A 12,434-nucleotide genomic window follows, 5' to 3' on the forward strand; every position below is an offset into this window, starting at 1 on the left:
AGGCGCTTATTGCCGAGGTCGTCTCTTAGGGCTATATAGATATAGTAGGCTCCGTAGGTTAAGTGCCGAGCGTTATTAAACTAAGCAAGGGTTGGTAGGTTAGTCCTAGGCAGTTATCGAAGGTCTAATTGCTTAGCTAGGCGATAGCTAATAAGGGCACTAACTAAATTTCCTAGATCTAGTATAACCTTAGTCTTATAGTTAGTTCTATGCGTATCTAGTGCGAGACAGGTACGTATAATAGCTAGTACAATATCGATAGTCTTACGCCGTATAAGGCTAATAGTTAGTGCGGCGCTTATTCTTTTTTCGAAGGTTAGCCTATAGGGGTAGCGTTAGCCGCTAAGAGGTGCTTTCGGTGTTTAGCGGAAGTATAGTTAATTCGGGCCTAGTCCTTAGGTTTGTCGCATTAGCCTAGTAGATAGCTAGTGCTATTACAATTAAAGCACTTTAATCTAGTTAGTAGACTGCCGTAGCTGTTGTTATTAGTTAAGCGGTTAGCGTTATAAGGATACGAGCCCCTTCTACGGCCTCTATTATAGCCTCCTCTATATAGCCGCCGGCTACGGCCTCTTCTACGATCGTTACTATTCCTATTATTAGTATTGTTGTCTTAGTAGGAACCTTAGTTTCCTCCGCGGCTACGGTTGCTATAGTTGCTAGTAGGTCGGATCCTTAATTCTAGTCGTTGCTAGAGCTAGATAGCTCGTTTAGCTGTTTCTACCTCGACTATAAATTAAATGCGTATTAGGTTAGTCTATTCGAACATACAGCGGCAGTCCAATTTAAGGACTAATTCCTATCGCAATTTAGGGCGTATTTCGGAAATCTAGATAGAGTCGGTCTTAGCTAGCAGATCGTCCTCGAGAGTCTTTAAATAGGCCTTAAATAAGCGGGCCGATTAATTAGTCTTTTGTTTAGCTCGAAGGTATTAGTTCTAAGCGTGTTATTGCCTTAGTATAGGGTTTCTAAGGGTGTCTAGCATAATAGTTTTATAGGTCTGCTACTAAATAGCGGTCTAGTCGTCGAGGGAGTCGAAATAGTTATCCTATATACGCTTTAGGTCGCTATTAATATACTATATAGCGTATACGACTAAGGAGTAGTCGTCTAGTAGCGCTAGACCCCGCAGTGGTTCGGTTTGCGAACCATAGAACGTATATGGTTTGGTTTCTTGGCGGTACCCCTCCGGTTTGGTTCCGGTTTGGTTTTTTACCCCGCTGGTCTGAGCCGGTTTCCGAGAGAATCCGACCAAACTGCGACGACATACGACGACCTCGGATCGGGTCCGGGGGCTAAATATTGCATACGCTACACGGTTGCATCTGTGTTCCAGGCTGTTTAGACGTGTCCCGGCGTGTTCCGGCGTGTTTTAGGTCGGGTTTTTGTCTGTGGCCGGCACGTGGCCGGCAAACCGGTCCGTGCACCGGTTTCTTGGCAAACCAAACCAAACCAAACCAGAATTTCGGCTTGGCAAACCAAACCAAACCAACCCGGACCACTGCGGGGTCTAAGTAGCGCTCTTAGTATATTGCGCTAGTTAAGTTTATAGTTACGAATATAGTCGTTATACTGCTTTCGACTAGAGCTATTAAATATAGTATAGTTCTTAAGTTTAGCATCCTTCTTCTAGATAGGTAGCGAGGAAGGTCCTACTATTAGTTTAGCATTAGTTGTTAGAGCCTCCTATAGGCGGCGAATTTCGAGGAGATTATCCTTTAGCTATTATTCTTAGCGCAAGGTAGTAAGCCTATTTTAGGTAGCTTCTTAAAGTCTCGCTACTAGCTAGGGGCCGAAGGCTAGCTAGCTATATCGTCGATTAATAATATTATTAAGAATATCGTTAATAGGCAATTCTATATTATTACCTAGAATTATAGGTTCTTCTTTAGTAGGCCCTCTAGTAGGCTCTTTAGTAGGAGGCACTTTAGTAGGCACTTTAGTAGGTACTATACTACTAGCGTTGTCGTTGCTAGCGCTACTAGCGGTAGTACGGTTGTTATTGCTTCGTAATAAGCCGGCTATTATAATAAGGGGTAGTACTAATAATATATTATAGGCCCCTATAGTACGGATATAGCGGAATTAGTAGATATCGGCTTAGTACGATTAACTTAGTATAATAGGCCGTATAGAAGGCCTTGCTTAATAATTAGTATAGTTATTTAGTAGAATAGTACGTATAGGTCCCGTTCTTTAGGCGTAATATAGTTAAATCGATAGTTTCCGTAGCTATACCGCTAAAAGCTTAAAATAAGGACTATCTAGCTACTACCCTTAAAGGGTAGATCGAATACTATATAAGAAGGGTTATATTAGTAGGTAGATAGGGTAGTAGTAGGTATAAGTAGTATTCGATAAAGATCTAAGAGAAGAGGGAGGAAGGTAGGAGAGTTAGCCTAACGCTAAGCGCTAAGCCCTACCTAAGGTATTAAGACCCTAGCTTTACTCGGCCTAGTTATATACTAATTACGTATAGCCTCTTTAGCTCTAATATTTCCTTACTAAAATCGTCGCTTTTGTTCTTTTTAGGCGCGTCTACTATATCGTCGTCGCCCTCGAGTACGAAATCGCCCTAGGCAGCCTCCGCTATTCTCTCCGCCGCCGGCAGTAGTAGTACTACTAAGTTCGATAGAACCGAAGCTATATTATACGAAGAGAGGGCAATATCGATAAATACTAGCAATCTTAGTAATAGAAACGATAAAAGAGCCGGCGACAGCGATGCGGAAGAATGTAAACAAAACAATGGAACGCGTTACGCGTAGCAGGAGTCGGGCGGACCTTGGCCTATTCACCGACGCCGTGTACACGGACTGGCGACGCATGCGGTACTAAATGTGCCTCCTTGCTTCCAATGATTCTTCCCCGACTGCCACTCACACGTACGACTTTAACACAATCTAGAGACAATCTTCAAAGAGCGCTCGTGTAGCACAGTCACACTAATGTGTCGTGCAAATGGCAGCTCGTTTTCCAAAGATCTATACAGTCAGTGGATGCAACTCCACACTAATACACTGAAACAGGACGAATTGTCTTGCAACTCTGCGGGTTGTAAGACCCGAGCCGGCCTTTCGGGAGAGATATGAATTCGAAGTAGCGGCAATTTCGAGGTGAAGCCTCGACCGAACGACCCGTTCCCTGATCCTGTACCTCATCCTCCCCCGATGCGCGAATCCCTTCAGTAGCAAGGACGGGCTGTTCAGCTTCGCGTGCCACTCTGCCCTTACGATAAGGAGGCACGATTTTCAAGAGCAGTCATTGTGGTGTTCTGAGTCAATGGACCAGAACCGAGCAGCAAGCTCAGTTAGCAAGGGTAACACGGCCTTTAGCCAGCTCCAGAGGGACAATTCCTGGTAGTCAACAGAGGTAGTTGGCGACGGCACGTTTCTGGCCTCAATGCTATCATGGCTAACACGATACCAAATGAACGACATACTAGCGTAGAGCTGGCTGGATGGGCTTTGGCAAGGACAATCAGAGTTCCGGAGCGAGGATACATTGGCACGATCTGCGCTATTGCACCACTTCAACTTGCAGCTCAGTGGTACAAGCAACGCCAAACTTGGGGCAAGCTGGAGTGGTGTCGAGCGGCCGGAGCTGCAATATATACAGAGCAAAGGCATAGCAGAGTTTGACGTGAGTTGAAACTTGGAAGCATTACAAAGCAGATACGACGATCACTCCCAACACCACAGCGGCATTTTCGTTTTCAGTAACAGCCGACTCCATAAAAGTAAAGCGTCTTCTGCTGTTGCACGGTTCCGCCAAGCTCCGCATGACGTTGGTTGTGCCCTTCGGCGTGATTGCCCCACCGAGGGCAAGAGCTCGAAGTTCAGGTCTCGTTGAGCACATCCATCATATAAGAACTTGGCCAAGTGTGATTGCAAGATTAAGACCCTGAGAGACCTCAAGAGCAGCTACGCATCATACACACTCTCAACCACTCGGCATATCATCAAGCACAGGGATGTCTGGAAAGAAGGCATTGGTCATTGGCCCTGGCTTCATCGGCTGGAACGTGCTAGATCTTCTGCTCTCTGATGGCTACGCTGTCACTGCATATGTCCGCCGAAGGGAGCACGGCACTCAGTTGGCAGCCTCAGGAGCTTCCGTGGTTATGGGTGATTTGGAAGACAGCTCCAAGATCACTGAGCAAGTCTTGCAACACGACATTACCTTTCACACTGCAACGGCAGACCACCTACCCAGCGTTGAGGCAGTCCTTGAGGCGATCAAGCAGCGAGCCGCTAAAGGCCTTCTGACAACTTTCATTCACACTTCCGGTACAAGCGTGCTCGATGACGGCTCGTTCAGTGCCTACAAGAGTGACAAAATCTACTACGACAACAAGCGTGCCGAAGTCGACGCCGTGGCCGACGATGCTCCCCACCGACCAATCGATCTTGCCATTGTGAAAGCCCAGAACGAATTGGGTGACAAAGCCAAGATAGCGATCATGATTCCACCCCTGATATATGGCTTCAACCCAAGACACAGACGTCTATCAATCCAGATCCCCACTTTGACGCGCTTCGCGCTGAAACACGGCTATGCGGCTTATGTTGGCAAAGGTCAGGGAGTCGAGTCGAACATCCACGTGATGGACCTGGCTCGGGCATACATCGTCCTGCTTCACCATCTCGAGAAGGTCACTCCAAAAGATACGTTGGAGAATCCATACTATTTCTGCGAGTGCACTGGTGATGATGAGCCATCTTGGTACGAGGTTGCCAAAGTGATTGGCGAAGGTCTTCATAAGGCAGGGAAGATGGAGGATGCAGAGCCAAGAGAGCTTATGAAAGAGCTTTGGGGCGATGCATTTGCGGACTTTACTGCTGCTGTTATCGGTCTCAACAGCAGGAGCCGAGCGTTGAGGCTACGAGAACTTGGATGGAAGCCAAGAGAGAAGGATTGGAAAACCTCATTTCTTGAAGACGAACTGCCTGAGATTCTGAAAGAGGAGCAAGGTGACTTCGCAGGCTACACGGGCATTGTGACTTCGAAGTAAAACAGCAAATGAATCAATGCGCGCCCTACGCCATCGAGTGATTCTGAGTCTATCGTCTTCTCCATTTGTTTGCCCTATGCTGTGCCGACGAAGGCCGACACTCGACATCGAAGAAGTCGCATATCCTGATCGCGCTTCCAGCCAACACGTCCTCTGTCGGCGGGTCAGGCAGACTTCATGTGCTTCTCTCTCAAGATCGCCAAGCGCCTCATAAACTCCCGGGAATCGTCAAATCGGCGCCCATCTGCTGCGCTGCCTTGGACTCGCTCTTTCAGCACATCCACCATGATTGTCCTTGCTCGGACCGCCTGTTCGTCCAAACCGTCCATCGGCTGGCGGATCACTTCGGCTCGAAGTGCTGCAAGTCGCATCGACGCTGCCACCTGGGCCAACACCTCTTGCCACTGTCGCCACATTTTCTGGACAAGCGGCAGGAGCTGTTGGGCGGCTCGTGTCGCGACTTCCCGGTCTGGAGATGCAACATTCCTCTCCATCTCCTCCGCCTCGCGCCTGAACGATTTCGAATGCCCCATGCCGATCTCGAACGATGTGATGGCGGTAGCATTGTTTCCGATGATGCTGTCTGTAGCAAGGCCATGCGCCGACGAATGCTTCGACCTGTCACCCGAACTGTGCCGTCGACCAAAGCATACCGGTAGATCTCGTTCCGCAGCTCGGCGGCCAGTTCGAGAAGTGGCGAATGTTGAGAGGTCATACTCGGTGATGCACGCGTGCAGGCAATGGCTCATATGAGGTTGTTGGAAGATCTTCGCCACGTTGCGGATGTTCGACTCTTGATATACAAGTGAGCTGTCTCTACATGACAGCAACTGAATACATTGCGGGCAATGGAAAACACTAGCTTGGCCTCACTCCTGCTGGAACTGGCCACGACTGCCGCTCACTCTGCATCTGTTTAGCGAATCCAATTCGGCTTGCTCTAGAGAATGAAGATCATTGGAGAGAAGAGGCCGACTGCCAGATCTATACCGCGACCTCAAGTCTTTCCTTCTCCTTAACCCTACGCTCAAACTCGGCGAAATCCACAATCTCTAGCCCTGCCTCGCTATTACCTTCTCGAAGCAACCTCAATCTCGTACCGAAGTCCTCCACACAAACATCCCGAGGTGCTTTAGCATCTTCCTGCTCCTTAACATCTGGAAGAGCAACCACATCGCCCGGGAAGGCATGAAGCCACAACTGCTCAGCAACACTCGCCCACACCCGCTGAATCTCTCCCCATCGAACTTTCGCCATTCGATACATCTTCGCGCATCCCTGATTCCAGTCCGCAATCTCCTCGGGCGTAGTCGCAGTTCGCTGTGCCCATTTATCGTCGAAGGCCGCGACCCAGGCCATATCATCCCGGCCGAAAAGTGTACATTGTTCTGCAACCGTGAACCTCCCCGTCATGAATCGAACAGAAGAACGCGATCCGATCGCCAAAAACCATGACTCCAGCACCCTCGCATTCTGGATATCGGCAACGAAGCAGAAGTGATTCTCCGCCAGGAAAATCCCTAAACCCTCGCTCCGAAATTTTCGACACGTTTGCAGTAACGCCGTGTGCTTCGGAATTGTCTGAGGATGGATCACGATGTCCTCGTCGCTGAGCAAGACGTAGCGGTAAATTTGATTCAGGATCTCGCCCGGAAGGCGCAGTAAGTGTCGCGGCTCCTCTGGAGGGACTTCGTCGGTAAGGACTTCGAAACAGTTCCAAGTCGAGTAAGGCTTGGGGCGGTGGTGGAAGCATGGCAGATTTGCGATCGAGAGGTAGGAGTGACGACCCATGGTTGTCGTCGAACAGGTGTGAGGAAGGAAGGGAGTGTGTTCGGAATTTTGATGAGAGGTGGACGAGGCTACGTTCGCGGTGGGTAAATAGGGGTTTGAACTGCCTTACCTATCCTTTGCTGGTGTGAAGCTTGTGTATAAGCCTTATGTCTCAGATCTGATTGGTACCTTACTTCCTATATCTTCTCAGGCTGTCAAACTCTATTCTATCCATCCACTTGAGGACATGAGAGCAACATCGTCAGTTCTTGATAAGAAATCCCATCTCTACACTCAGCCACGAGCAATATTATCATGATATGGAAGGGCGGTGGCTAGTGTTCTGCCTTTGTCACCGAACCACTGTCGACTATATCTCGTGGGTGACGCTATGATGAATGGTGAAGCTAAGGAGTGGATGACATTTCCGGCGATGTTGACGGGGAAGTTCTTCGTTGCTGCTCCGGCAAATATGACCCAGTTTCCGATCACCGTCAACACGCAGGCGATGATGATACACATCTTAGGACCATAGCGGTTTAGAGTCCAGATTGTGAAAGGTGCTGGGATGAGGAAGACCAGTGAAGAGACGATGCTGAGGTTGTTGAGTTCTTGGAATGAGATGCCGTACCATTTCGTCGCCGTGCTCGACACGACACCAGGTGCTACGTAGCCCCATCCGACTGCAAAGCTGTGCGTGAAGTCAGTGCCCATTCTGTGCATTATTTGGCAATTGGTGGACATACTTAAGCAATGTCAACTCTGCAAGGCCACTCCATCGTCGTTTGTAAAGTCGATACTCGGGTTCGGTCACAAGACCTTTGCTTTCAAGTTCTGTTGAATTGTTGTATCGATAATTGTCGTATTCTACTCCAGGTTAACGACAAGGGATTTTTGGTAACGCGGAGACTTGCGTGCTGCACAGTGCTTCAGCTGCAGACCGTACGTCAGTCGAAGGCTCAGCCAACATTTGGTCGGATGCTCCAATTGGTTGACGAAGCGCAATTCCTGCCCGATGCAGTTTTCGTGCGGTGATTGGCAGCGCAGCTGCCAATCTAGACACCGCGGCCACCGCCCGCGAAAATCCAAGTTGTCCGCTAAGACCGAAATGATTGGCTGAGAAATTTCGTAGAAGTAATATTCAATCAAAGATTGAAGGGAAATTTGACTTACCCCGGATTTCAGCGTAGAACGTCAATCGAAACAAATATTAAAGGGAAATTTGACTTGCCCCGGATTTTAGCGTAGGTATTAGCTAGTGTTAGCTAGCTAGTATTAGCTAGTATTAGCTAGTGTTAGCTAGTATTAGCTCGGACTATTAGCTAGTATTAGCTAGTATCAAAATCTAAGTTGTCCGCTAATACCGAAATAATTAGTACCGTAGCTACTAATCTAGATACCGCGCCTATCGCCCGCGAAAATCTAAGTTGTCCGCTAAGACCGAAATAATTAGCTAAGAATTTTAGTAGAAGTAATATTTAATTAAAGATTAAAGGGAAGTTTAACTTGTCCCGGATTTTAGCGTAGAACGTAAATCGAAAGCGCTTAACGAAACCCGGATATAAGCGTAAAACGCTAATAAAAATTTAGTAGGAGCTTAACGTAGACTAAAGACCTAGATATAGCTATATTCTACTAAATACGAAGCCTATCGACTAGTATAAAGGTCCCCGTAGCGAAAATATTAGTAAGACTACTAATAGTACTATTAATTTTAATAAAGCTATTAGTAGAGGCTATAGAGCTACTAGTAACTTTAGACTATTAGACTATTAGTAGGGCTACTAGTAGGCAGCTACTAGTAGGACTAGGTATTAAGAAAACTATTAACAAACCTATTAATTAAACTATTAGGTAAACTGTTAGATAGACTATTAGATAAACTATTAGCTAAACTATTAGTGAACCTAATAAAAGAACTAATAATAAAACTAATAATAAAACTAATAACTCAAATGGCACTAATAGTAAAATAGTTAGTAAAACTACTAATAGGACTATTAATAAAACTGCTAATAAAACTGTTAATAAGACTACTAATTAAAACTACTAAGACTATAAGCTAACCTATAAATAGGACTACTAATTAAAGTACTAAGACTACTAACTAAACTAGAAACAATACTATTAACAAAACTACTAATAAAACTATTAATAAAACTACTAATAAAACTACTAATAAAACTATTAAAGAAACTACTAATAAAATACTAATTAAAATTTTTGTTAAACTAAAACTAGTAATCGAACTGCCAATTAAACTATTAATTAAATAGTTAATCAAGCTATTTATAAAATTACTAATAAAACGACTAATTAAACTACTAGTTAAGCTACTAGTTAAACTACTAATTAAACTACTAACGAAATTTTAAATCAACCGTTACTAGCAATTAAACTACTAATTAAACTGCTAGCTAAACTACTAATCGAACTGCTAATCGATCTACTAATCGACCTACTAATCGACCTATCTCTATTTAGATATTAGTAATTTAGTACTACATACTTTAAATTATATAATTTATTAGGGGACTAACTACTAATAAAATACTAGTTAAAACTTCTATTAGACTAAAACTAGTAATCGAACTACTAATTAAACTATTAATTAAATAGTTAATGAAACTGCTAATTAAATTGCTAGTTAAAATACTAATAAAACTACTAGTTAAACTACTAATAAAACTACTAATTAAACTACTAATTCAATTTTAAATTAAACTATCACCAGTACTTAAACTACGAATCGAACTACTAATAAGACTACTAATTAAACTACTAATCGAACTATTAATCGAACTATTAATCGAACTATTAATCGAACTATTAATCGAACTATTAATCGAACTATTAATCGAACTATTAATCGAACTATTAATCGAACTATTAATCGAACTATTAATCGAACTATTAATCGAACTATTAATCGAACTATTAATCGAACTATTAATCGAACTATTAATCGAACTATTAATCGAACTATTAATCGAACTATTAATCGAACTATTAATCGAACTATTAATCGAACTATTAATCGAACTATTAATCGAACTATTAATCGAACTATTAATCGAACTATTAATCGAACTATTAATCGAACTATTAATCGACCTACTAATTAACTTACTAATCGACCTATCTCTATTTAGAAGCTAGTAGTTTAGTATTATATACTTTAAACTATATAATTTATCGGGAGACTAGCTACTACTGTAATACTAATTAAAGTTTCTGTTAAACTAAAACTACTAGTCGAACTACTAATTAAACTATTAATTAAACTACTAATTAAACTACTAATCAAACAGTTAGTTAAACTATTAATTAGACTAGAGACTCTACTACTAGGCACACTAAGAGATACCTAGGTCAAACCCGAAACCATTGAAAGGATCCTAAAGAAAATTCCAGGCAATAAGGCACTAGGAGAAGACAAGATCTACAACAAACTTCTAAAAGCATGCAGGAAGGAGCTAGCCCTAGCACTAGCTAATATCTTTTTACAAAGCCTAGTACTAGGACACTACCTAAGACCATTTAGGAAGTCCCTAACAGTAGTGTAAGGAAGCCCAGAAGGAAGACTATATACAGCTTAAGGCCTATAGACTAATAGCCCTACTTAATATAATAGGCAAGGTGCTAGAAAAAATTATCGCTAAAAGGCTAATAACCTTTGCCGAGGAAAGGAATATCCTTCCTAAAGGCTAGATAGGAGGAAGAAAGAAGAGGTTAACACTAACAGCTATAGAACTAATTACAGAACAGATTAAGCATATCTAGTACTATAGTTAAAACTAGGTAGCAACCCTCCTCTCCCTTAATATCTTAGGAGCTTTTAACAATATCTCCTATAAAAGGCTCCTATATATACTTAAACAGAAAGCTATACTAAACTGGATAGTCCAATTTATCTAGTCCTTCCTATAGGAAAGATTAATACAGCTTATTCTAGGCAAATTCAAATCAGACCCAATGCTAACTAAAAAGGGAATCCCCTAAGGATCAATACTCTCCCTAATCCTCTTCCTTATCTTTATAGTAGACCTACTCCTACTCCTAGAATTAAAAAACACATTAGTATTAGGGTTTGTAGATAACACAAACATCCTAGCCTAGTCTAAGACAATAGAAACCAACTATAAGATCCTAGAAGAGAAGCACTAGGAGTATAAAAAATAGGCAAGGAGGTATAGAGCAAAATTCGCCCTAGAAAAGTACTAGCTTATCTACTTTAGTAAGGCTAAATCAACCTATAACATAAAGCAATCAATTACTATTTAAGGCTTTAAAACCCAACTATTAGCAGAGCTTAGGGTACTAGGGATCTAGCTAGATCTAAAACTGAATTAGGGACTATAAGTAAAGAAGGTAAAGCAGAGGGTAGATGCTAATATACAATCCATTAATAGGCTTACAGCCTCTATATAGGGGGCTATATTCGAGAAAGCTAAAGTTATATATAAAGCAATTATCAAGCTAGCAATACTATATAGAGTATAGATATAGATAGCCTAGGAGAAAACACTAGAGAGGATTAAGCAACTAGTTAGCAGGTCCCAAACCTAAAGCCTAAAGAAAATCCTAGGAGCATATAAAACTATACTAATAAGGGTAGTGGAAATAGAATTAGGGATCCTACTAGTTAAACAATACTTTAAGGGACTAAGACACTAATATATAGCAAAGACAATAGAATACCTAGCCTAATAGACTATCTAAAAGGCACTAGACAAGATAAAAGCCTAGTATATTAGGACTAGGAGGCGAGACAGACTATAAATAACTCCCTAGAAAGTTAAAGACCTAGAGCAATATAGAGTCTTAATAAGAGAAATGCTAGAGAAAGAGCTTTAAGGACTAAACATAAGGCTAAAGGAAGACAAGCTAAAGGGAGAGAAATAAAGCCTAGTAGAATCAATTGCTAGATACCTATAGGAGCAGGAATAGAATAAAACATAAGTTAGGCTAGGAACCCTAAAGGCACTAACCAAATTTAGTCAACATAACTACTAGCTCTATAAGGACCTAAATAGGGCCGAAGCAAGCCTAGCTATCTAAATCAGATCTAAATACATTAGACTTAGATCTTACCTATTTAGAAGAAACGTCCTAGGAATTGAAAGCAGGGCTTACTAATATAGCTACCAATCTTAGAACCCTAAGTATATACTGCTAGTCTGCCCTTAATAGTTAGAAGGCAGAAGTAATTAGAAACTAAGAGCAATAGAAAGGGAATACGACAAGCTAATCTAGAGCAAAGAAGACCTAAAGAGGATAGTGAAGTAGATTATTAAATAGGGATTTATACAACAATTCGCACTAGTAAGGGAAACTAAGGAGTAGATAAGAAGGAGGGAAGAAGAGGGGGAAAGAAGGGCAGGGTAGCAGGCAAGGTAGTTAGAGGGTAACAACTATAATACTAGTATACCCTAGAGGAAGGAAAACAAGGAAACGAGGAAGATTAACACTTATAAATAGGATAGGAGGGAGGTTTTTACCAACTAAGTTGGTTTCCTACCTAAAACAATACATAGAAACAGACCTATATAGGCCGAAAGGCACTACAACAGGCAAATGAAATATCTATCTATCTATTAATTAGACTATTAATTAAACTACTAATTACGTTTTGAATTAAACTATTATT

The 12,434-nt window shown here is 42.5% G+C and overlaps 4 protein-coding genes across 4 annotated transcripts; 2 read left to right on the forward strand and 2 right to left on the reverse strand.

Moving 5' to 3' along the window:
* The first annotated feature begins 2,863 nt into the window (after positions 1-2,863).
* Positions 2,864-3,681, forward strand: MYCFIDRAFT_211426 (uncharacterized protein). The gene has a single exon (XM_007929064.1). The coding sequence runs from the start codon at positions 3,411-3,413 to the stop codon at positions 3,639-3,641; it is 231 nt and encodes a 76-aa protein (XP_007927255.1). The 5' UTR covers positions 2,864-3,410; the 3' UTR covers positions 3,642-3,681.
* Positions 3,682-3,973: 292 nt separating this feature from the next.
* On the forward strand, positions 3,974-5,050 carry MYCFIDRAFT_154336 (uncharacterized protein; the record flags this gene model as incomplete). Its single annotated transcript, XM_007929065.1, has 1 exon — positions 3,974-5,050. The coding sequence occupies one exon, from the start codon at positions 3,974-3,976 to the stop codon at positions 5,012-5,014; it is 1,041 nt and encodes a 346-aa protein (XP_007927256.1). The 3' UTR covers positions 5,015-5,050.
* A 128-nt stretch (positions 5,051-5,178) lies between these two features.
* MYCFIDRAFT_196994 (uncharacterized protein) lies at positions 5,179-6,805 on the reverse strand (the record flags this gene model as incomplete). Its single annotated transcript, XM_007929066.1, has 2 exons — positions 5,179-5,807; positions 6,088-6,805. 2 exons carry the CDS (start codon positions 6,803-6,805, stop codon positions 5,179-5,181), a joined length of 1,347 nt encoding a protein of 448 aa, XP_007927257.1.
* A 273-nt stretch (positions 6,806-7,078) lies between these two features.
* MYCFIDRAFT_78885 (uncharacterized protein) lies at positions 7,079-7,498 on the reverse strand (the record flags this gene model as incomplete). Its single annotated transcript, XM_007928994.1, has 1 exon — positions 7,079-7,498. One exon carries the CDS (start codon positions 7,496-7,498, stop codon positions 7,079-7,081), a length of 420 nt encoding a protein of 139 aa, XP_007927185.1.
* Positions 7,499-12,434: the final 4,936 nt, after the last annotated feature.

The sequence above is a fragment of the Pseudocercospora fijiensis genome, assembly GCF_000340215.1.
Source record: "Pseudocercospora fijiensis CIRAD86 unplaced genomic scaffold MYCFIscaffold_5, whole genome shotgun sequence".
Taxonomy (NCBI): Eukaryota; Fungi; Ascomycota; class Dothideomycetes; order Mycosphaerellales; family Mycosphaerellaceae; genus Pseudocercospora; species Pseudocercospora fijiensis.

Excerpts from the sequence above, each read along its gene's own strand:
- MYCFIDRAFT_211426 (XM_007929064.1), top strand. The coding sequence starts at position 3,411 with ATGGCTAACACGATACCAAATGAACGACATACTAGCGTAGAGCTGGCT.